General features: G+C 46.6%; 1 protein-coding gene across 8 annotated transcripts in view; it reads left to right on the forward strand.

The window, feature by feature from the left end:
• The window catches only part of ano5a (anoctamin 5a), a 165,697-nt gene that overhangs the window by 136,893 nt on the left and 3,392 nt on the right, over positions 1 to 25,412 (forward strand). For 7 of the 8 annotated variants that reach the window (XM_078221001.1, XM_078221002.1, XM_078221003.1 and 4 more), the window contains 12 exons: positions 979 to 1,113; positions 2,436 to 2,538; positions 5,878 to 5,938; positions 6,472 to 6,623; positions 7,414 to 7,488; positions 9,062 to 9,284; positions 12,804 to 12,973; positions 16,130 to 16,227; positions 19,145 to 19,275; positions 19,454 to 19,659; positions 21,753 to 21,922; positions 23,239 to 23,344. In XM_078221001.1, coding sequence (XP_078077127.1) covers positions 979 to 1,113; positions 2,436 to 2,538; positions 5,878 to 5,938; positions 6,472 to 6,623; positions 7,414 to 7,488; positions 9,062 to 9,284; positions 12,804 to 12,973; positions 16,130 to 16,227; positions 19,145 to 19,275; positions 19,454 to 19,659; positions 21,753 to 21,922; positions 23,239 to 23,344 — 1,630 coding nt within the window. Of the gene's footprint in view, positions 1 to 978; positions 1,114 to 2,435; positions 2,539 to 5,877; positions 5,939 to 6,471; positions 6,624 to 7,413; positions 7,489 to 9,061; positions 9,285 to 12,803; positions 12,974 to 16,129; positions 16,228 to 19,144; positions 19,276 to 19,453; positions 19,660 to 21,752; positions 21,923 to 23,238; positions 23,345 to 25,412 lie in introns of those variants that run through there. The other variant, XR_013498780.1, reaches the window with a different exon arrangement.

A 25,412-nucleotide genomic window follows, 5' to 3' on the forward strand; every position in this document is an offset into this window, starting at 1 on the left:
TGGACCACTTCAGGAACCATGAAGAGTCAAACACGTCACTCTCTTGCTTACCACCATTTAGTTTTGACTGGATTTTTCCTGTGTTTAAACCTCAGTAAAGTCATCTAATTGAATTTTCTTTTATTCTTTTATGGGATATGGGCATCGCATTTATTGCCCATCCTTAATTGCCCTTGAACTGAGAGACTTGCTAGGGCTATTTCAGAATGTAGTTAAGAGTCAGTTACATTGCTGTGGGTCTGGAGTCACGTGTAGGCCAGACCGGTAAGGACGGCAGGTTTCCTTCCCTAAAGGGCATTAGTGAACCAGATGGGTCTTTATGACAATCCATGCTAGGTCACTCTAGAGTAAATTTCTATTCCAGATTTTTAAGTTGAATTTAAATTCCACCAGCTGCCATTGTGGGATTTGAACCTGTGTCCCCAGATCATTAACAAAGAGAGAATGCTGGGGGGGGGGAAAAAAGATCGGCAGGTCTGGCAGCATCTGTCGGGAGAGAGAAACAGAGTTAATGTTTCGAGTCTGTTTGGGTCTTCGTCAGGACTGAGAGAAGGAAAATCTCCCTACTGCAGCTGGAAGAGATTGCAACAAAAGTGTATCAAACCTAAGAAGAAGAGAAAAGCCTGACCTCCTGGGTTACTAGTCTAGCGACACCACTGTTATGCCACCATCTTGGCTATGGGCCATGTGCTGGCAGGTGGGATTAAGTGGGAGTTCAGGTGTTTCTAATGTGTCGGTGCAGACTCGATGGGCCAAAGGGCCTGTTCTGCGCTGTATGATTCTATGATCTCCAGAATTTGACCTCTAAGAAAGGGCCAATTTTCCAAATGTGCATTTTCAGCAGGAATCTTCATCTGGCTAATAACGGAAACAACATTTGGATTGTGACCACTCTAGAATATGCAGCACATGTTGGATTATTCTGCTTTACAGATGTGAGTTAGTGCTCTCTTTAACTTCTCTCTTTCTACCTTCCAGGAAGTACTATGGAGAGAAGATTGGGATATATTTTGCCTGGCTCGGATTTTACACGGAAATGTTGGGCATTGCTGGTGCCGTCGGCTTCATTTGCTTTTTGTACGGATGTATCACCAAGGATGGAAACGTATGGAGGTAAGCTCCCCCGCTCTTTTCGAGCAGCTAGCGCTTCAACAACTCTTGCGAAGGAATACAAAACAGGAAGCTGAACCCCTCCCTGACCATCTTACAAGTGAAATTCACGCCATTTTCTAACCTGCTTGCTGTGTTTAAATTTAACAACCTGTCTAAAAATATTTCATAGCCAGATATTGCCCCAAAATACCTGCGTTGTGACATTGTTAATGTTTGTAATTCAGACACAGTAAGACTGATGTTAAATTGGGGGCAGTAGCAGATAGTGAAATGTTGGGGTCCCCAGAGTATGAGGCCAGGGAGATTTTTACTCCTGGGCCTTATTTGCACACTCCAACTCTTGCCTCCTACCCGGAGCTGGTGGGAATGATGTTGATGCTGGCAGGTGGTAGTCCTAACTGTTTGGAACAGGGAGGATGGAGGCACATGACACCATTATCAGGGGCATATAGAATCAGCCCTTGGTAAGGCAAATACAGATTGATACAGTTGAAGACTAAATCCATGATTGGGAACTCATTTTGATTCTGCACCAGAATGATCCTTGATTAAAAAGGAATATGAAAATATAAAGTTAGATGACAAGCATATTTTTATTTCACTAATCAAATATTGCAGCACGGTGGTTCGCACTGTTGCCTCACAACGCCAGGGATCCAGGTTCAATTCTGGCCTTGGGTCACTGTCTGTGTTGAGTTTGCACATTCTCCCCATGTCTGCGTGGGTTTCCTCCGGGTGCTCCGGTTTCCTCCCACAGTCCAAAGATGTGCAGGTAAGTTTGATTGGCCATAGTATATTGCCTCTTAGTGTCCTAAGATGTTTAAAGTTTACTTAATAGTGTCACAAGTAGGCTTACATTAACACTGCAATGAAGTTACTATGAAAATCCCTTAGTCACCACATTCCAGCGCCTGTTCGGGTACATGGAGGGAGAATTTAGCACGGCCAATGCACCTAACCAGCACGTCTTTCGGACTGTGGGAGGAAACCGGAGCACCCGGAGAAAACCCATACACTGGGAGAATGTGCAGACTCCGCATAGAGAGTGGCCCAAGCCAGGAATCGAACCCGGGTCCCTGACGTTGTGAGGCAGCGGTGCTAACCACGGTGCCACTGTGTGTAGGTTAGATGGATTAGCCAAGGTAAAATGTGCAGGATTACGGGGATAGGGCAGGGGAGAGGGCTTGGGTAAGAGAGTCGGTGCAGACCCGATGGGCCAAATGGCCTCCTTCTGCAATGTAGGGTTTCTGTGAAATGTGTGTTAGATTACAAATGAGATCTGCCGGGAATTTAATGAATCAGTTTTCCCATCCCTCTCCTAGTGATGAGATTTGTGATGCTGAATTCGGAGGGAAGATCATCATGTGCCCCCTGTGCGACGGTTGTGACTTCTGGAGACTGAATACCACCTGCGAATCAACCAAGGTCAGTAGCTTTGAACAGAGAGAACTGCAATTCCAAACAGTATAGCTCTCCAGGGCACTTCCAGCTATACATACCAACATAGAAACTAGAGGCAGGAGTAGACCACTTACCCCCTCGAACCTGCTCTATCACTCAATGAGATCATGGCTGCTCTGATTGTAATCTCAACCCCACATTCCTGCCTACCCCCCTATAACCTTTCACCCCCTTGTTACTGTAAGATGGTGATTCAGGAATGTCGATGCCTAAGTTGGTTTGATATCTTATTTATGCGCTCTTTTGGAAATAAATTGGAAAATTTGGCATCCTGTTGCAACATTTTAGCTGGCTGTCCAGACTTTCTCCTTATCATTCTTTTCAAACCCTCTTTCTTGTATCACTCCATTATAACCATGTGATTGGCTCTTAACACCATTGAAAAATTACAGCACCGAAGGCCATTCGGCCCATCTTGCCCATGCCTGCCCGAGGGCACACAGGTGCCCTTTCTAGTCCCACCTTCCTGAACCCGGCCCAGTTTATAGCTGTCAACCGAGAATAATACAGATTGTCCAGATGTTCTTGTTTCTCTTGGTGTTGGAACGGTTTTTAAATTAATTTTGCGAGATGTGGGCGTTGCCAGCTGGGCCCAGCATTTTATTGCCCATTTCTAATTGCCCTCCCCTTCAGAGGGCAGTTGACGGTCAACCGCATGGCTGTGGGTCTGGAGTCACATGTAGGCCAGACCAGGTAAGGACGGCAGATTTCCTTCCCTAAAGGACATTAGTGAACGAGGTGGTTTTTTACGACAATCGACAATGGTTTCATGGTCATCAGTAGACTTTTAATTCCAGATTTTTACTCGATTCAAAATTCACCAGCTGCTGTGGTGGGATTTGAACCTGGGACCCCAGAGCATTACCCTGGGTCCCTGGATTCTAATCTAGTGACAATACCAGTACGCCACCGCCTCCCTCGATTGTTGTTGCAGCTAACAACCTAGCTTGGAGTGTCAAACCAATCGCTGATTGAGGCCAGCACGCACAGAGAAGGTGGCTTTGGATTAAACATTTCTTAGACAAAGGAACACATTTGCTCCACCACTGGGTTGAAGGAATTGGCACAGTTTTGTACAGATTAGCTTTACCTCATTGACCTTCTCATTTCCTTCCCTGTTCACTTAGTTTCTTGAAATTTATGTTTTGTTCTCTTTTGCTGACTCTATGGGCGGCACGGTGGCACAGTGGTTAGCACTGCTAGTAGTGCCAAAGAATAATCCACAAGTACCAAGCACTGCTTCCGTTCAACAACCAAGATAATATCAATATAAATGTGTGCTTATTGGCAACACGGTGGCACAGTGGTTGGGACTGCTGCCTCACAGCGCCAGGGATTCCCAGCTAGGGTTACTGTCTGTGCGGAGTCTGCACATTCTCCCCATGTCTGTGAGGGTTTCCTTCGGGTGCTCCGGTTTCCTCCCACAGTCCGAAAGATGTGCGGGTTAGGTGCATTGGCTATGTAAATTCTCCCTCCGTGTACCCAAACAGAGGAGGAGGAAGAGGGGGCGGAGGGGGGAGGGGAGGAGAGGCAGGAAGAGGAGGGAGGAGTGGGGCGGGGAGAGGAGCGGGGAGAGGACCGGGGAGAGGCGGGGAGGGGAGGAGAGAGGAGTCATTAATTCAAAGAAAAGAAACATTTCCCTTGCTATTTTACCCTTGATGTAGCCCCACTAAAAATTAAGCTGATAATTACTACTTTTTGTTTAAAAATTTATTTATTTTAGTCACAAGTAAGCTTATATTAACACTGCAATGAAGTTAATGTGAAAATCCCCTAGTTGCCACACTCCGGCACCTATTCGGGTACACTGGGAGAATTTAGCATGGCAAATGCACCTAACCAGCATGTCTCTTTTGGGCTGTGGGAGGAAACCAGAGCACCCGGAGGAACCCATGCAGACACTGGGAGAACGTGCACACACTGCACAGGCAGTGACCCAAGCCGTGAATCGAATCCGGATCCCTGGCGATGTGAGGCAGTAGTGCTAATCATTGTGCCACCATGTCGCTAATTCTGCGTATTTGATGGTCTGGGCCTTAGACTTAGGTTTTCCAAATGATACAAGTTCAGTGCTTCTTCATATGACATAAAGTGAGAGGCAGAGAGTAGAGGCCTGATGAGTGGCTTGGTGAGACCAAAGGAGAGATAGCCACACATTTATATTGCTGGTATTTTGGTTATCTTATATAGATGATGAACTGATGCAGTGCTTGGTACTTGTAGGTTATTCTTTGGCATTACTAGCAGAAGCCCTGCAGTGTAAATATTTGGCACAATTAGACTTTGTGGCTTCCAAACTTCACAACTTGATAAGTGAAGAAATAGTAACAATTCCGATCAAATGAAACTGTGCTGAGTGTTCTTAGGATTGGTTAAATTGAAAATACAATTCAATTTTAAACTTTGAACTATGAGTGCCATTTTTGAATTCAGCCCTAAAAGTCCTCTTTTATTGTAAACCTGTATACCAAGGTCTTGACCCACCCCCTCCAACAGAGCAAACATCCTTCCTGTACCTACCCTGCCAAGCCCTGTAAGAATTGTGTATGTTTCAATGAGCTCACCTCCCATTTTTCTAAATTCTGGAGAATGCAAGTCCAATCTCCTCAATCTTTCCTCGTATGACAATCTCCTCCCACCACACCCCCCCCACCCCGCCCCCCCCCCCCCACCCCGCCTCCCCCCTTTCCCTTCCTCCCCCCAGGGATGAGCCTTCATTGCACACCCTCTGGTAAGTATATCTTTCCTTGGATAAGAAGATGAAAACTGCACACAATAGACCACCAACTGCAATTTGCCCTCCAAAGCACTCACCGCCCTGGTTTGGAACTATAATCACGGTTTTGTCACTGTCGCAGAATCAAATTCCTGGAATTCCCTTCCTAATATCATGGTGTGTATGTCTACGCTAGATGGACTGCAGCGGTTCCAGAAGGCTCACCACCATCTTCTCAAGGGCAATTAGGGACGGGGAACAATTGTTGGCCTTATCGGTGACGCCCAGATCCCCTGAAAAAGCAGACAATTCTTAAGTGTGGATGCACCTCACCCTCGATCCTTAAACTTCACACCTTCCTCCTTCCCAAGTAAACCACTGGCGTACCTATGTGCCACTGGAGTGCACACATCGAGGGGATGATTGGAGTTTAAACTTGTAAAGGGTCTTTTATTTTTTTTGGTAAAGTGAGTGGGAAACTTTCCATTTCTGGTCTTGCTGTACCAACCCAGATAATCCACTCAACGTTGCATTGAGTTTGAACTTTGCTCAAAAGAGATTTTCAAACCTTCTTTCTTTTGCTGCAGAATTCGCACTTGTTTGACAATGCTGCCACTTTGTTCTTTGCGGTTTTTATGGGAATTTGGGGTGAGTGCCTTTTGTTGTTACATTTGGATAATGTAAAACCAACACAAACTGTGTGTCCATTTAACTTGTATTTGCCTAATACAGTCACAGCTGAAAGCACTGAATCTACCCACTGTGGCACAGTGGTTTGCACAGCTGCCTCACAGCACCAGGGACCTGGGTTCGATTCCCGGCTTGGGTCACTGTCTGTGCGGAGTCTGCACATTATCCACGTGTCTGCGTGGGTTTCCTTCCACAGTCCAAAAGACGTGCTGGTTAGATGCATTGGCCATGCTAAATTCTCCCTCAGTGTACCTGAACAGGCGCTGGAGTGTGGCGACTAAGGGATTTTCACAGTAACTTCATTGCAGTGTTAGTGTAAGCCTACTTGTGACACTAATGAATACATTTTTTTTAAATGATGAATAAAAATAAATCCACTGGTCTTTGTAGGGAAATCTGTGAACTGAAAGGTAATAGAAAATGCGGTTTTCAAAAGGATGAATGGTTGGGGCTTGGTTACAGAACTTCCTCTGTTTTTGTTTCTTGAGCAGTCACTCTTTTTCTGGAGCTGTGGAAGCGTCGACAGGCCAAGCTTGAGTACGAGTGGGACCTTGTGGACTTCGAAGAGGAACAGCAGCAACTCCAGATACGCCCAGAGTACGAGGCAAAGTGTACTCACTCCAAGAGAAACCCAGTCACTCAGGTGCGATTTAGCGGACTAAACCATGACATGCTCAGTTTAGCCACCTGGTGCGGGAGACTATGGCATGAAGCAGCTTCTGTAAGGGGCATTGGTTGGGAATTTAGGGGACCATGGTGGCTGATTTTGATTTTGATCACAAACAGGTATTTGATTTGATTTATTATTGTCATGTGTTAGCATACAGTGAAAAGTATTGTTTCATGAGTGTTATGCAGACAAAGCATGTCATTCATAGAGTACATAGGGGAGAAGGAAAGGAGAGGGTGCAGAATATAGTGTTACAGTCATAGATAGGGTGGAGAGAAAGATCATATGATAGGTCCATTCAAAAGTCTGATGGCAACAGGGAGGAAGCTGTTCTTGAGCTGGTTGGTGCGTGATCTCAGACTTTTGTATCTTTTTCCCGATGAAAGAAGGTGGAAGAGAGAATGTCTGGGGTGCGTGGGGTCCTTAATTATGCTGGCTGCTTTTCTGAGGCAGTGGGAAGAGTAGGCAGAGTTTGGGAGGCTGGTTTGCGTGATGGACTGGGCTACACTCACTATGTAATTTCTTGCGGTCTTGGGCAGGGCAGGAGCCGTACCAAGCTGTGATACATTCGGATGGACAGATGGGCAATGAAAAGAGGATAATCAGGGAGTCGTGATCAAATGTGAATCGGTTGTCTGGCCAGTTTGTTGAATAGTGTTCAAATCCAGCTCATCTTCTGGTATTTCTGGTCAAGCTGCCAGAGCAGGCGAGGCTGGGGATGCTCTGTTTTTACACTGTGTGAACTCATGTTAACCCCTTTCAGGAAATGGAGCCTTACATTCCAATATCAAACCAGGCAATGCGCTCATGTCTGTCGGGAGCTACAGTCTTGTTTTGGGTGAGTGTTGCTTTGAATTCTTTGATACAAAGTCCTTGTTAACCACACTGAGGGCCGGCAGTCCAGTTTCCATTCCAGATGTTGGTTAGCACTGCAGCCTCACAGCGCCAGGGGCCCGGGTTCAATTCCGGCCTCGGGTCACTGCCTGTGTGGAGTTTGCATGTCTGCATGGGTTTCCTCCGGGTGCTCCCATTTCTTCCCACACTCCAAAGGTGTGCAGGTTTGGTGGATTGGCCATGCTAAATTGTCCATTAGTGTCCCAAGATGTGTAGGTTAGATTGATTAGCCATGGTAAATGTGTAGAGTTACGGGGTTAGGGCTGGGGAGAGGGCTCAGATAAGATACCCTGTCTGGGAGTCGGTGCAAACTCGATGGGCTGAATGGCCTCTTCTGCACTGTAGGGATTCTATGATACTCATCATTTCCCCCTCCCATGGTAGATATATTATTGTTCGATTTTTAACTATTGTGGGGGTGGGGGCTGGGGGGGAACCTGGTCGCAAGAAGAAACGCAAAATGGGTAGAATTGCATTTTCCACCTGCTACACAAAAGTGCTCTCCCCCCCCCACTCCGTCCCCCCCTCTCCCCTCCATCCCCCAACCCAATATTCAGTCTTATTGGAGTCCAGGGAGTTGAATTTTAGGCAGACTGTATAACAGACGATCAGTGTGGTAATAAAAACAGAAAATGCTGGAAATATCAGCTGGTCTGATACATCCCAGGAGAGAGAACAGAGTTAATGTTTTGAGTCTGGATGACCCTTTATTAGAAGAGTCACCTTTATTCGAAACATTGGCTCTATTCCCTCTTGGCAGATGCTGTCAGACCTGCAGAGATTTTCCAACATTTTCTGTTTTTGTTTCTGATTCCAGCATCCGCAATATTTTGCTTTTATATCAGTGTGATAATGTCAGTATTTCATCTCCCCACATTTCCATTCTCACCCATCACCATTTCTATTTATTTAATTTGATTCAGTAATTCCTCCCAACCCCAGTTTATCAGGTGTCAGTGCTCATTACATAAAAGTACATTGCAGAGTTTTCAGTTCACGTACGCAGTATTGTTACTGCGCAGAAGGAGGCCATTCAGCCCATCGTATCACTGGACTATTAATCCAGAAACTCAGCTAATGTTCTTGGGACCTGGGTTCGAATCCCACCATGGCAGTCAGTGGTATTTGAATTCAATAAAAAAAAAATCTGGAATTAAAATCTACTGATGACCATGAAACAATTGTCGGAAAAACCCAATCATCCTTTAGGGAACCCTAATGTCCTTTAGGGAAGGAAATCTGCCATCCTTAGCTGGTCTGGCCTCTGTGTGACTCCAGACCCAAAGCAATGTTGTTGACTCACAACTGCCCTTGGCCAACTAGGGATGGGCAATAAATGCTGGCCAGCCAGCGACACCCATGTCCCATTAATGAATGAATAAAATTGTGGAGCGTGCAACACGCAGAAGTTGCTATCAGTGCAGTCGAGAAAGGGATTGCACAGGGAACGGCTGCTGTGATTCTCTCTTCTTTTCAGCGGCTTAAATTCTGCTTCTAATGTTTACCTTTTCACACAGATCTTTTTAATCCTGATCTGCATCATTGCGGTTATCGTGTACCGCCTCTCGATGTACGCCTCCTTTGCGAAGATTACTGTGAATATGAAGAAAGTGAAGTACATCGGTACTTTCTTCACTCCTCAGATGGTAACATCAGTCACAGCCTCCGTACTGAACTTCATCATCATCATGATTCTCAACTACTTCTACGAGAGAGTGGCAATCTGGATCACGGACCTGGGTAAAACTCTGCATTTACCATCTTTCTCACTAGAGCCCGTCTCTTACCAGGTTAAAGCTCACCTTTTAATGCTGTAGAATAATTGAATTGTTTTATTATTGTCACCTGTATTGGGATACAGTGAAAAGTATTGTTCCTTGCATGCTATACAGACAAAGCATACCATTCATAGAGTACATAGGGGAGAAGGAAAGGAGAGGGTGCAGAATATAATGCTGCCTATTCGTGTATCTATCCAGATGCCCCTTGAAGGTTGTTACAGAATCTGCTTCCACCACCTCCTCCGGCAGCGCGTTCCAGGCATTCACCACCCTCTGTGAAAAACTTGCCCCCTTACATCTCTTTTAAACTTTCCCCCCCTCTCACTCTCAACCTATGCTCCCGAGTAATTGACCCTTCGACCCTGGGAAAAAGACTCTGACTATCCACTCTATCCAAGCCTGTCAACATCTTGTAAACCTCTATCAGGTCCCCCCCCTCATCCTCCAACACTCCAATGAAAACAATCCAAGTTTGTTCAACCTTTCTTCATAGTCCATATCCTCCAAACCAGGCAACATTCTGGTGAATCTCTTCTGCACCCTTTCCAATGCATCAACATCCTCCCAGTATTGTGGTGACCAGAATTGTACACAATACTCCAGATGTGGCCTAACCAAAGCCTTATACAGCTTTTCGGACTTCATGGTCACAGAGGGATCGCGACATAAATTTATCTGGTTTCTAAAGACTAAATCGAATATGCAAACTAGAGTTGTATTTCCAGGAATTTATAGGAGGTTCAGAGATGATTTGATCAACGTTTTCAGGATATTAAGGGGAAAGGATAGGGTGGATAGAAACTATTTCCACTGATTGGGGGAGAATCTGTGACTCCGAGACACAGCCTTAAAAATTCAAGCCACACCTTTCAAGAGTGAAGTTAGGAAACGGGCAAAGTAGGCTGGGATTTTCCACTAAAGTTTTCAGATTCAGCGACGCGGGTGGAAAATCTTGCGAGATTTAAAAAATCGAGTAACATTATTGCCCCCTCTCCCCCCGCTAGTGACATAGCGTGGTTCTTGATGTTTGACATTGGTAAGATTGTTTCTATACACTAGTATACCATACACTACTTCAGGAAGCGTAGTGGAGAACATGCCCCTGTCTACATCAACGGGGACGAAGTAGAAAGGATCGAGAGCTTCAAGTTTTTAGGTGTCCAGATCACCAACAACCTGTCCTGGTCCCCCCCATGAAGAAATTATAGTTAAGAAAGCCCACCAATGCCTCTACTTTCTCAGAAGATGAAGGAAATTTGATATGTCTGCTACGACTCTCACCCTCTTTTTTTAGACGCACCATAGAAAGCATTCTTTCTGGTTGTATCACAGCTTGGTTTGGCTCCTGCTCTGTCAAGACCACAAGACCACAAGAAATGAAAAAGAGTTGTGAACAAAGCCCAGTCCATCACTCAAACCAGCCTCCCATCCATTGACTCTGTTTACACTTCCTGCTGCCTCGGAAAAGCAGTCAGCATAATTAAGGACCCCACGCACCCTGGACATTCTCTCTTCCACCTTCTTCTGTCGGGAAGAAGATACAAAAGTCTGAGGACACGTACCAACCAACTGAAGAACAGCTTCTTCCCTGCTGCCACCAGACTTTTGAATGAACTTCCCTTGCATTAAGTTGATCTTTCTCTATACCCTAGCTATGACTGCAACACTACATTCTGCACTCTCTCCTTTCCTTCTCTATGAATGGTATGCTTTGTCTGTATAATGCACAAGGAACAATACTTTTCACTGTATGTTAATATATGTGACAATAATAAATCAAATCGAAAGCATATCCTTATCAGGCCCTAAGCTTGAGTCATCCACCCCAGCCCCATAAGAAAGTCCATTCACCTCGGCGTGAGGGCGAAATGGCGTGAATCCTGGCGGGTCTCCCGAGGCGTGCACCTGACGAGCAGAGGAGATTGGGTGAGTGCATTCCCGGGGGGGAAGGGGGGAGAGGGTCATGCCGGATCCAGTAGGAAGTGCCCGGGCAGTGCACTTTCCTACACTGGGGCGGCCTTTCGAAATGATGCCCCCATCTTTAAAATCACAGTTGGTGTCTGAGCCCGCCCTGCCAGTGTGACGTCTGGGACCCACCCCTTGCTTTTCTTCCTCTTTGTCCCAAACAATAAGATGGAGAAAGTTGCCATCAGCGACATTTTTCTCGTCCGCTATCGGCCGTTGCTGATATTTGAAAAAGTTCCTCCCGCAGAATGCTTTCCCGTAAATCATAGTTAATTCTTGTGGACTATACAGACAAAGCATACCGTTCATAGAGAAGGAAAGGAGAGAGTGCAGAATGTAGTGTTACAGTCATAGTTAGGGTGTAGAGAAAGATCAACCTAATGCAAGGTAAGTCCATTCAAAAGTCTGACAGCAGCAGGGAAGAAGCTGTTCTTGAGTCAGTTGGTACGTGACCTCAGACTTTTGTAGTTAATTCCACGTCAGTTAATTTTAAAACTAAATTTGATAGATTTTTATGATCTAACGTGATTTTTTTAAAAATCTGGTGTGCCTGGCACGCAACCTGTTTTAACCCTTATTCGGTGGACAAAGAATTGCGAGTAGACTTCTTGTTAGTACAACCAATATTTATTTATCAATAATCACCCACCCAACCAACAATAAGGTATCTTACAGAAAATACTAAAGTTCAAGTCCAATACTCGACCTTGACTTGACTTTGCGTGACTGGCGAGTACCCGGGCAGATATTGGTCTTTATCTGTGCGCTGGTCTCGGTCATCCTCTGCGTGGTCTGGTCCTTTGATCTGGTCTGTCATTCTGCCTCTGGTCTTCCTTCCTCCTCGGGTGTGGTGGCTCTCCTCGTGCTCGGCCGTCGCTGGCGACGGTCACCGTTGTTGTAGCTCGTTCATGGGGTCGGAGAGAGAGAGAGAGATTCTTGGTTGTGCAGCACCCTTTCTATCCTGTTGGGATTTGCGCCCCTTTTGGCCATTGCCAATCAATCGATCAGGACTTGATCACCCTGATCGATAAAACCCAATCGGGTGCTGCCACACCAATCTCTGGGTGTGTCTCCAACGGCCATGCCCGTAGGTGCTGGGGGCACGGAGGACACACCCCCCCCTCCCCGCCCCAAATAAGGAGCTACGACGCTCCTATATCTGCTAAACAACCCAGTTTGACCAGAAAGTCCCGTTTGTCCTGGAGATGCCCCATATCCTGTGTATTCAGTCGTCTGAGCTGCAGCCTGTTTATCTCTGTCTTTTAGGCTGCAGCCTGCTGTTTTAGTTCTTGCCCACTTGTCCCAGAGTGCTTTATAAATCGCCATTTTAGGTGACCTGTTTGGCCACACTGGGGAAAGGTGAGTATACGGAGTTCGGTCACAAATCAGCCACAGCACACAGGATGGCAGAGCAGGTTTGAGGGGCTGAATGGTCTATGTTCCTGTATGTATAAGGACATTGAGGTGTCGTCACAACTACTCTGTTATGACCACTCTCTTTCTCACCTTCCAGAGATCCCCAAAACCCATTTAGAGTACGAGAATCGACTGACCATGAAAATGTTCCTCTTCCAATTTGTTAACTACTACTCCTCCTGCTTCTACGTGGCCTTCTTCAAGGGCAAGTTTATTGGTCGCCCAGGAGAATATAACTATCTGTTTGGCTCATGGAGAAACGAGGAGGTAAGCCACCTGAACAGACAGCAACAACTTGGATACATACCGGCCCTTTAACAAGGAAAAGATTCAGGCTGCTACATAGGCATCATAGAAACTTCACAGTGCAGTAGGAGGCCATTCAGCCCATTGAATCTGCACTGACTCTCTGAAAGATCATCTTGCCAGGCTCACACCCCCCAACCTATCCCTGTGCATTTCCCATCTAATCCACTAACCCACCTAACCTACATATCTTTGGACACTATAGGGCAATTTAGCATGGTTAATCCACCTAACCTACATATCTTTGGACTGTGGGAGGAAACCCACGCAGACACGGGGAGAATGTGCAAACTCCACACAGACCGTGACCGGAGGCTGTAATTGAACCCAGGTCGCTGGCGTTGTGAGGCAGTGTTGCTGATCACTGTGCCACCGTCCTGCCCAGGACAAATTTTAGCAAGTGTCTTAAAGTAGGATAGCAAGAAAGAGAAAGCAACATAGAGAGGCTGAAAGATTTAGGGCTTGAATTCCAATGCTTAGGCCCCAGGCAGCTGAAGATACCGTCACCAAAAACCTCTTCTTCAGGGAGGCAAAGCACCTGGAGCCAAGAGTGACAAAATATACTGTGGAAAATTCCCCTCTGATTCTCCCCTCAGTTGGCCACAACCCAATCCATGATTCTCTGACCTCTCCCGTGGCTGGGATTCTCCATTCCTGCTGCAGTGAATGGAGATTTGGCTGAGCGGCAGAATCTCCACTCTCGCTGGCAGCAGAACTGGGGCATGAACGGCCGGAGAATTCCGGCCATAGTATGAATCAAATGTTTTGCGTTCCGTGCAACGTGATCTCTGCCCCCAGCCAAGAGCTGGTCTGCCCTCTCTTGAAGATCCACAGAGAATAAGCACAGTGGCTGAACGTGTTAAAATGGTGGATGTGCTTGAGGCTAGAGTTGGAGGAGTGCAGCGATGGGGCTGGACAGGATTACAGAGATAGGGAGGGCAGGGCTGTGGGAGATTTGAAAACAAGGATGCGAATTTTAAACAGCCAGGACAGATCCAGGTGAAGTCGGCAACAGGTCAAGGACTCACTCAAACATAAATTTTTATCCCATTATTTTTGGGTGGCACAGTGGTTAGGACTGCTGTCTCATAGCGCCAGGGACCTGGGTTCAATTCCGGCCTCGGATCACTGTCTGTGCGGAGTCTGCACATTCTCCCCATGTCTACGTGGGTTTCCTCCCACAGTCCGAAAGACGTGCTGGTTAGGTGGATTCGCCATGCGAAATTGCTCATTAGTGTCCAAAGATGTGCAGGTTAGGGGGGATCAGTGGGGTAAATACAGGAGGGTATGGGGATAGGGTCTGGGCAAAATGCTCTGTTGGAGAGTCGATGCAGGCTTGATGGGCTGAATGGCCTGCTTCTGCACTGTGGGGATTCGATAATTCTATGCAATGCATAATATGAACCAATTAATTACATGATCCGTATGAATCACTGAGAAAAATATTATTCTAAAGATATTCGGTCGTAAATTATAATAAAATGCATTAAAATGGAAAGTTTGATGAAATGAAACCAAGGGTGGAATTTTCCTGTCCCGCCTACCACGGGAACCGTAACAGGCCGGGGTGTGGACTATGCAAAACTCCTTTGACATTGGGTGGGATTTTCCGGTTTTGGGGCGAGTGCGGCTGGAAAATCCCGCCCAAAATGTTTGTTGGTTCATTGTTGGTGTCGGTTTCTCTTAATGTTCTGCATTGGGTTTGGACCTTTGGGTCCTGCACCTGGCCAAGTGCACCCTCTGGTGGTTTGTCTTTGCTATTACACAAGTAGCAAGTCATTTTCAGCTTTTGATTTTAATGGAGATATAATTTGGGGAATAAAAAAAAGACTTGCATTTATATAGCCCTTACATGACCACCAGAGTTCCCCAAAGTGTAATCACTGCTGTAATGTGGTTGACTCTAAAAATGCTCTCCAAACAAGGGCCATTAGAGATGGGCAATAAATGCTGGCCTAGCCAATGACTCTCTCATCCCATGGACGAATAAAAAAAACCAGCAATGTAGCCAATATGCACACAGCAAACTCCCACAAACAGCAATATGATAATGTCAATCTTTTTGTTTGATTTGATTATTATCACATGTATTGGTATACAGTGAAAAGTATTGTTTCTTGCGCGCTATACGGACAAAGCATACCGTACATAGAGAAGGAAACGAGAGAGTGTAGAATGTAGTGTTACAATTATAGTTAGGGAGTAGAGAAAGATCAACTTAATGCGAGGTCGGTCCATTCAAAAGTCTGACAGCAGCAGGGAAGAAGCTGTTCTTGAGTCGGTTGGTACATGACCTCAGACTTTTGTATCTTTTTCCCGACGGAAGAAGATGGAAGAGAGTGGGTGGGATTTTACGCCCTCGCTCATCCCAAAGCCGTAAGTTCCCACCTGAGGTCAACAGACCGTCCCATTGTCTGCCCCTTGCCCGCTCCAATTCCCGTGGCAGGCGGGGCGGTACAATTCCAGCCAGTATGTCCAGGGCGTGTGGGGCCCTGTTCTTTTTTGGTGATTTCGATTGATTGGTAAATATAGACCAGGACACTGGGAATAACTCCCTTTTTTCTAAACAGATGATGCCTTGGTTTCACATTTCATCGGAAAGGTGGCACCTCTGACAGTGCAGCACACCCCTGGAGTGCAGCAGCACTCCCCCGCGGCGCAGCACTCCCCCGCAGTGCAGCAGCACTCACCTGCAGTGCTGAACTGTTAAGTGTCGGCCTTGATTGTTGCTCTCAAGCCCTGGAATGGGAGTTGAGTCCAGAACTTCGTGACTCAGAGCTACCAACTGAGCCATGGTGGACACGGGAGGATGTAAGAGGGGTTGACCCTTGGGATAATACCCATCTCTCTCAGTTGCAGTAAGTCATAGTGGCCCCAGCATTTTTGGAACGTTGATTTCTCATAATTCCTAGGACTGAGAGGCAACATTGATGACCTGCCTTGAGATGTCATGGGGAATAAACCACTCACAACGGCACCCATGTAAGATTCATTGTCATAAGACATAGTTTCACACATTGAGATAAAGAGACATTTGACTGATTGCAGATGTAAACTATTCTTGTACTTTGTTTTATCGTCATTGAATTTGACTTATCTGTGTCCCCATTCTCCCAGTGTGACCCAGGTGGCTGCCTCATTGAACTAACCACTCAGCTCACCATCATTATGGCAGGGAAGCAAATCTGGGGCAATATTCAGGAGTCGTTTTTGCCGTAAGTACATTTTTCAATTGCTGCTGCTTTTCATGTAGGGGTGACACGGTGGCACAGTGGTTAGCACTGCTGCCTCACGGCACCAGGGACCCAGGTTCAATTCTGGCCTTAGGTGATTGTCTGATTTGATTTGATTTATTATTGTCACATGTATTAGCGTACAGTGAAAAGTATTATTTCTTGCGCGCTATACAGACAAAACATACTGTTCATAGAGAAGGGAAGGAGAGGCTGCAGAATGTACTGTTGCAGTCTAGGGTGTAGAGAAAGATTAACTTAATATAAGGTAGGTCCATTCGAGGGTCTGATTGCAGCAGGGAAGAAGCTGTTTTTGAGTCTGTGTGGAATCTGCACATTCTCCATGTGTCTGCGTGGGTTTCCTCTGGGTGCTGCGGTTTCCTCCCAGATATGTAGGTTAGGTGGATTTGCCTTGGTAAATGCATGGGGTCGTGGGAATAAAGCAAGGAATGGGCCTGGGTGAGATGCTCTTTCGGAGAGTCTATGCAGACATGATGGGCTGAATGGCCTCCTTCTGCAATGTTGGGGGAGGATTCACTGTCCTCGTTAGGCAGCCGACAGGAATCCCAATGCCCCATTGAATGGGGAATCAGCCAAAAATTGGAATTCCCACCAGGCTTGAGGGCAGCTCTGAACAGCGGGGCTGGCTGGCGGGTTTCCCAGTTTGACCTCATATTTGCATCTTTCAGGTGGGTGAATCGTACCTGACAGACGCGGCCAGCACAAAACATTCCCGTTTTCCCGCAGCTCTGACGAATGGTCATCCAGACTCAAAACGTTGGCTCTGTTCTCTCTCCACAGATGCTGTCAGACCCACTGGGATTTTCCAGCATTTTCTGTTTTTGTTTCAGATTCCAGCATCCGCAATAATTTCCTTTTATCCAGTCTATTCCTGCTGTTTCCCAGTTTAAACCTGCTTCCCCAACCCCACCCCTTGGTCATCCAAACACAATCTGAGAAGGAGGGGAGGAGGGAGATTACAAAAGCAGGGAGGTCATGATGGAGTTGTATAGAACTTTGGTGAGGCCACAGCTGGAGCACTGTCTGCAGTTCTGGTCACCATATTATAGGAAGGATGTGATTGCACTGGAGGGGGTGCAGGGGCGATTCACCAGGATGCTGCCTGGAATGGAACATTTAAGTTATGAAGAGAATTTGGGGAGGTTTGAGTTGTTTTTATTGGAGCAGAGAAGACTGAGGGGCGACCTGATTGAGGTGTACAAGATTATGAGGGGCATGGACAGAGTGGATAAGGAGCAGCTGTTCCTCTTAGTTGAAGGGCCAGTCACAAGGGTACATAGATTCAAGGTGAGGGGCAGGAGGTTTAGGGGGGATGTGAAGAAAATCCTTTTTACCCAGAGGGTGGTGACGGTCTGGAATGCCCTGCCTGGGAGGGTGGTGGAGGCGGGATGCCTCACATCCTTTAAAAAGTACCTGGATGAGCACTTGGCACATCATAACATTCAGGGCCACGGACCAAGTGCTGGTAAATGGGATTAGGTGGGAGTTCAGGTGTTTCTCGCATGTCAGTGCAAACTTGATGGGCCGAAGGGCCTCACTGTATGATTCTATGAAATAACTGCGTGGGGGGAGGTTCTCTCACTTCAGCTCTGCACCAAGCAGTTGGAGCCTGGCAAATTTGCATCGACCTGCCTCTTGCATCCTGAATACCGATCACAGAATTGAGGCACAGAAGGAGGCCATTTGGCCCATCGCGTCTGCACCGGCTCTCCAAAAGGGCATCATGACTTAGTGCCAATCCTCTGCCTTGCCCTGTACCCCTAACATTGCTTCTATTCAAATAATCATCTAACGCTCTCTTAAATGCCTCGATTGAACCTGCCTCCATCACATTTCCATGATGTGGAGATGCCGGCGTTGGACTGGGGTGAACACAGTAAGAAGTCCCACAACACCAGGTTAAAGTCCAACAGGTTTATTTGGAATCGCGAGCTTTCGGAGCACTGCTCCTTGACTCACCTGATGTCGGAGCAATGTTCCAAAAGCTCGTAATACCAAATAAACCTGTTGGACTTTAACCTGGTGTTGTGAGACTTCTTACTGTGCCCCTCACACTTCCAGGCAGTGCATTCCAGACCCCAACCGCTCGCTGTGTGAAAAAGTACTTTCTCACGTCACATTTGCTTCTTTTGTAAATCACTTTATATCTCTCGTTCTTGATCCTTTTCAGAGCAGAATCGGTTTCTCCCTATCTACTCTGTCCAGCCCCTCATGATTTTAAACATCTCGATCAAATCTCTTCTTAGCCGCCTTCTCTCCCAGGAGAACAGTCCCAGCCTCTGACCTGACATTTGTTGAGTTCTGATGGTGAATAAGCAAACTCGAGACTCTGGCCATGCGGCACGGTGGCCCAGTGGTTAGCACTGCTGCCTCACAGCGCCAGGGACCCGGGTTCAATTCCGGCCTTGGGCGACTGTCTGTGTGGAGTTTGCACGTTCTCCCCATGTCCGCGTGGTTTTCCTCCGGGTGCTCCGGTTTCCTCCCACACTCCAAAGACGTGCGGATTAGGTTGATTGGCCCGGGGAAAAATTGACACTAGTGTCAGGGGGATTAGCGGGGTAAATATGTGGAGTTACAGGGATAGAGCCTGGGTGGGATTGCGGTCTGTGCAGACTCGATGGGCCGAATGGCCTGCTTCTGCACTGTAGGGATTCTATGATTCTCTATGAGTGACTTTGCGATGACAATACCTGACCTTCCGAGATGGCACTAGGTGATTTTAGGCTCTTTGATGCCGCTGACACATCCCTTCTGGCCATTTGACCATTTTGTCAAGAGTGCAGATCCACACTGCGACTCCCGTAAGAAGGCAGGATCTTGGGAACTTTCAGCACATGCGACGATTACCTTTTCATTTCCTTTTCTGCTATCTCTGCAGTTGGGTGAAAAACTGGTGGGTAAGTCGGAATGCCAGGCATCACCCGGAGAGGCTGTACTCCCGCTGGGAGCAGGACCATGACTTGCAGGACATGGGCCAGTTTGGCCTCTTCTACGAATATCTGGAAATGGGTGAGTGAAATAACTGATCAATATCACCTTTTGACAACAAGGTTCTGGTGTCCTGTTTTTTCTCTGCAATTCTGCCCTCAAAATTAGAAGCCATTTTGTTCCCTTTGTGTTGTAAGTGATAAAAGATGCCGATGAGTTGGAAGGGATTCAGTCGTGTTATCTGATGTCTGTTTTGCAGTCATCCAGTTTGGGTTTGTCACTCTGTTTGTGGCCTCGTTCCCCCTGGCTCCTGTTCTTGCTCTGCTCAACAACATCATCGAGGTCCGTGTGGACGCCTGGAAATTCATCACACAGTTCAGGAGGCCCATGGCCGCAAAGGCTCACAGTATAGGAATATGGCAGCAGATTCTGAATGGAGTCGCCATCTTCTCTGTGGTTACCAATGTAAGTACAACACCAAGTGTAGCACCATGAATTCCTCACGCAAAAGTATTCCTGGAAGAGTAGATTTTGACAATCGTCACTCGTATTAAGGCACGTGGCCTCCTCTGAATCTAGACCAGAAAACTGTGAGCACGGTAATTCCACATGGGCGAGGATTCAGGAGTTCCCATAGATTCTACACTCTTGCCCATTGGTAAGACTGGAGAATGCCATTCTGCGAGCCTCGCCTGCCACGGAATCGGGGCGGGCGTGCCGGTAAAATTCTGGCCTTGGTGTCAACCAGAGTCACAGAATACTACAGTGCAGAAGAGGCCCTTCAACCCGTTGAGTCTGCACCAACGCATGAACTGCCCACCTAATCCCACTTGCCAGCACTTGGCCCACAGCCTTGAATGTTATGGCGTGCCAAGTACTCATCCAGGTACTTTTTAAAGGATGTGAGGCATCCCATCTCCACCACCCTCCTAGAGTTTAGAAACTCATATTGGTGCACCACTCAGATTGTCTCCCACAGTCCGAAAGATGTGCTGGTTGGGTGCATTGGCCATGCTAAATTCTCCCTCAGTGTACCCGAACAGGCGCCAGAGTGTGGCGACTCGGGGATTTTTCGCAGTAACTTCATTGCAGTATTAATGTAAGCCTACTTGTGACTAATAAATACATTTTAAAACTCTTAGACCAGCATTCTCTGCATTAGAACATTCGAAGTAGGGACAGGAGTAGATGATGAGGCCCCTCATGTCTGCCTCACCTTTCCATGGCCAACCCACCTCACCTACACATCTTTGGACTCTCAAGGTGAAATTTAGCATGTCGAATCCACCCAACCCGCTGTCGGAGGAAACGGAGCACTCGGAGGAACCCCACACAGGCCCATAGAGAATTTGCAATCTCCGCGTAGACAATCGCCCAAGGCCGGAATCGAACCGGGGTCCCTGGTGCTGTGAGGCAGCAGTGCTAACCACTGTGCCACCATGCTGCCCCAATACAAATACAGTTGATGTTCTGCCTTAGCTGCATGTTCCCACCTTGTTCACTTCTGAACAATGTCAGGTACAAGGAGAAAGCACTCTGTTCCATCCAGCCTGTCCCACAATACTGTAATTACTGTGCACCACAATATAGACACTCCCCAGCTCATCTCAAACTGTGCAGTTCCTTGAGAGGTCAAAAACCATATATGTCAGGGAAAAAAGCACCATTTTCCTGAAATTTATTTAAGAAATATGCTACGACACTGGCTTCTGTTCATAACTAGGTGCTGGGAAAAATCCTAGGAGGACTGCACGTACAAACACCAGCCCCATTAGCTCTCTAAACGTTACACGTTTCTAGCTAAAATGAGTTATTAACCTACTTTCACAACCCTTGGGCTAAAGGTTTTCCAGACGCCCTGGCTGGCTGCAGAATAAACTGAATTTTAAAACATTCCCCTTAAACGTAAAATATATCAAGGGCATATTATCATCACACAAGGCAGGGGTGTGATGAAATACTCTCCACATGTCTGGATGAATGCAGCTGCAACAACACTCGAGAAGGTCAACACCATCCAGGACAAAGCATCCCGCTTCATTGGCAGCCTATCCACCAATCAACATCCACTTCCTCCATCACCGATGCACAATGATAGCAGTGTGTATCATCTTCAAGATGCACTGCAGAAACTCACCAAGCTTCCTTAGACAACAGTTTTCACCCCTGCAACCTCTACTACCACCTCTCTAGAAGGTCGAACGGCAGCAGATGCATGGGCATAACACCACCTGGAAGCTCCCCTCCAAGCCACTCACCAACCTGACTGAAAATTTACCCACCGTTCCTTCACTGTCGCTGGATCAAAATCCTGTAACTCTCTCCATAACAGCACTGTGGGTGTATCTACACCATTAGTACAGCACTGGTTTAAGAAGGCAGCTCATCATCACCTTCTCAAGGGTAATTACGGATGGGCAATAAATGCTGGCCTACCCACATCCCATGAATGAATGAAAACAAAAGTGCCATCAGTTTAAATAGACCAAGTTATTTATGGAGAAAAATAAAACTACCCTATCCTACAATTAATGATTTCTCCTTTCAAATTCTTTCAGGCTTTCATTGTGGCTTTTACCTCGGATATGATCCCCCGATTAGTTTACAAATACGCATATTCTCCCAATGATCAACTACCAATGAGAGGCTACATCAACAACAGTCTATCAATCGCCAATGCCTCACTTTTAAAATTTGGATCATTAGATAAAGAAATCACCACTTGCAGGTAAGAATTCCAACAAACATTTCCTTTCCAGGTGATCGGATCCCCGATGGTACATAATTTATAAGTGTATTTTTAAATGATATGAGAATATTTGATTCTGTTGCATGTTAACTGGGACAGCTACAGCTCAGATATATTGCACGTTGGACACTGGTTGTAGTTTGCAGGACAGAAGCTTGGGGGTGAATTGTGCTGCGCGAGCAATGGACAACACTGAGTTTCCAGTTCATGAAGGTGTTTCCAACAACCCAAAAGCAATGAGGAGATGACTCCCTTTGCACATGAGTTTCGGGAGATGAGAAGTAGAGCGTTAGAATCATATCATATAATAGAATCCCTACAGTGCAGAAGAAGGCCATTCGGCCCATCGAGTCTGCATGAACCACAATCCCACCCACCCCGTAACCCCACATATTTACCCTGTTGGTCTCCCTGACAGTAGAGTTAATTTAGCATGGCCAATCAACCTAACCTGCACATCTTTGGATGTCTTGGGTGTAGATAAGACCTTAGGGGTAGATAAAGTCCACAAGTGAATGTCACTTGCAAGCAAAGTGGGGTGTAATTTCTGGGCAGTTTGCCTAATGTAATCCTCCTTGTGTTTTGGCAACCTAAACACAACTGCAGCCCTCCTCCTGCATTCCTGGTGTAAGCAGAGAGGGCAGCCTGAAGAATTATTAGTCACCGTTCCAGTTACAATCACCTATCATCAGTGGTTAGCACTGCTGCCCCGCAGAGCCAGAGACCCAGGTTTAATTCCGGCCTCGGATCACTGTCTATGTGGAATTTGCACTTTCTCCCTGTATGTGCACGTGTTTCCTCCAGGTGCTCCGGTTTCATCCCACAGTCCAAAGATGTGCAGGTCAGGTTGATTGGCCATGCTAAATTGACCCTTAGTGTCAGGGGAATTGGCAGGGTAAATGGGTGGGGTTATGGGAATAGGGCCTGGGTGGGTTTGTCATTGGTACAGACTCGATGGGCCGAATGACCTCCTTCTGTACTGTAGGGACTCTGTGATCCACTTTATATACTGCAAACCTCATCTTGGAAAGTATTTAGCAGACTTTTATTGATGAGACGATTCACATTGTGAAAAGTCAGCTACAACGTGAGGCCCCCCAAGTACCAAAAGTTGCAGAGAAATCCCCCTAGCTTTGAAACAAGAGCCTCTTTCAGAGTTCCTGGGATTGTGGTGTTTAGATTCTTATTTTCCACGATTTAAGAAGTTTGTAAGATCGCCATAAATGGTGCCAGTCTGAATGGCACTTTCGACTTTGCATAAATGTTCACCATCAGATTCCTTTTCAATGTTACAGGTATAAGGACTATCGTTATCCGTTGGGGCACAGATTAGAATATCAGCACACCATGCAGTTCTGGCACATTTTGGCTGCGAAAATGGCATTCATTATCATCTTGGAGGTACCATCAAAAACCTGCTACCTTTACTTTAATGTCTGATTCTAAGATGCAGGTGACTGGGAGAAGGATGTGTCCTCAAAGTCCGCCAACCAACATTTTCTAATTTGGAAGGAATCTATCTCATTATAGCCTGTTAATACTCATTTATATTCCCACTGTGTTTACCAGCATTGGATTGGTGATGTTCAGCTATACAGCATAACCTAGCTAACCACCTCTGAGTCATAGAGTCATAGAATTGTACAGTGCAAAAAAGGCCTTTCAGCCCATCGAGTCTGCACCTACAATAACTACCACTAAAGGTGCACTGATCCCATTTTCCTGCACTTGTCCCATATCCTTGAATGCTCCAAATACTTTTTAAAGGTTGTAAGTTTTCCAGTTTCGACTGGGGAGGGCGGCACGGTGACACAGTGGTTAGCACTGCTGCCTCACAGCACCAGAGACCCAGGTTCAATTCCAGCCTTGGGTGACTGTGTGGAGTTTGCACGTTCTCCCCGTGTCTGCGTGGGTTTCCTTCGGGTGCACCGGTTTCCTCCCACAGTCCAAAGATGTGTGGGTTAGGTTGATTGGCCATGCTAAATTGTCCCTTAGTGTCAGGGGGCAGGGTAAATAAGTGGGATTACAGGGATAGGATTGTTGTCGGTGCAGACTCGATGGGCCGAATGGCCTCCTTCTGCACTGTAGGGATTGTATGTTTTATCTTCCCAGGCAGTGCATCTCAGATTCCCAGAACCTTCTGAGTGAAAATATATATTTTTTTCAAATCCTCTCTGAACCTCCTGCCCCTCATCCTAAAATATGCCCCCTCATGATTGACCCCTCAACCAAGGGGGAAACAGCTGTTTCCTATTCACCCTGTCCATACCCCACATAATCTTATACACCTCTATCATGTCCCCCCTCAGCCATCTCTGCTGTAAAGAAAACAATCCAAGCCTATCCAGCCTCTCATTATAGCTCAAATGCTCCATCCCAGGCAACATCCTGGTTTATCTCCTCTGTACCCTCTCTAGTGCAATCACATCCTTCCTATAATGAGATGACCAGAATTGCACACAGTACTCCAGCTGTGGCCTAACCAATGTTCTGTACAGCTGCAACATTATCTCCTTGCTCTTATGCTGTACGCCACGATTGATAAAAACGCGTGTCCCATATGCCTTCTGAAGGCCTTGAGAGGATTGACAAGTTTAAAGTTTCCACTTGCGTGGCAATAGTGCTAAATATCCACTAACACCTCCAGTGGGAATTCCAAATAGGGGAGCTGAGATCTGGCTGGAAGTGTGTTCCTATCCACAGCTACCTAGGATCGAGTGATAACTTATTTTTTATTCTTTCGTGGGATGTGGACATTATTGGCTGGGGCAGCAAATGATCCAATTGCTCTTGAACTGAGTGGCTTGTTCCGCGGTTTCAGAGAGCAGTTAAGAGTCAACCAAAGAGTCAAGGTTGTAAGTTTTCCTGGGCTAAACACCTCTAAGTAATAGAGTGATAGAGTCATACAGTGTAGAAAAGGCCCTTTGGCCCATCAAGTCTGCACCAACAGTAACTACCACTAAAGTCATGCTAATCCCAATTTCCTGCACTTGTACCATGTCCTTGAATGTTATATTTGAAGTCCTCATCCTAATACTTTTTAAAGGTTATAAGACTTCCAGCCTCCACTACCTTCCCAGGAAGTGCATTCCAGATTCCCACTACCCTCTGAGTGAAAAAATGTTTTCTCAAATCTGCTCTGAATCTCCAGCCCCTGACCCTAAAACTATTCTCCCCCCCCGCCCCCCCCCACCCACCCCCCCCCCCCACCCCCACCCCGCCCTCGTGAATGACCCCTCTATCTTGGATAAATCAGATATCGTTAACTATTACAGATTACAGAAACTTCATAGAATCATTGAATTCCTACAGTACTGAAGGAGGCCATTCAGTTCATCGAATCAGTACCAACCACAATCCCACCCAGGCCCTATTCCTGCAACCCCACACATTTACCCTGCTAATCCCCCTGATTCTAGGGTCAATTTAGCATGGGAACTCGACCGAACCCACACATCTTTGAACTGTG

The sequence above is a fragment of the Mustelus asterias genome, chromosome 9, assembly GCF_964213995.1.
Source record: "Mustelus asterias chromosome 9, sMusAst1.hap1.1, whole genome shotgun sequence".
Lineage (NCBI taxonomy): Eukaryota > Metazoa > Chordata > Chondrichthyes > Carcharhiniformes > Triakidae > Mustelus > Mustelus asterias.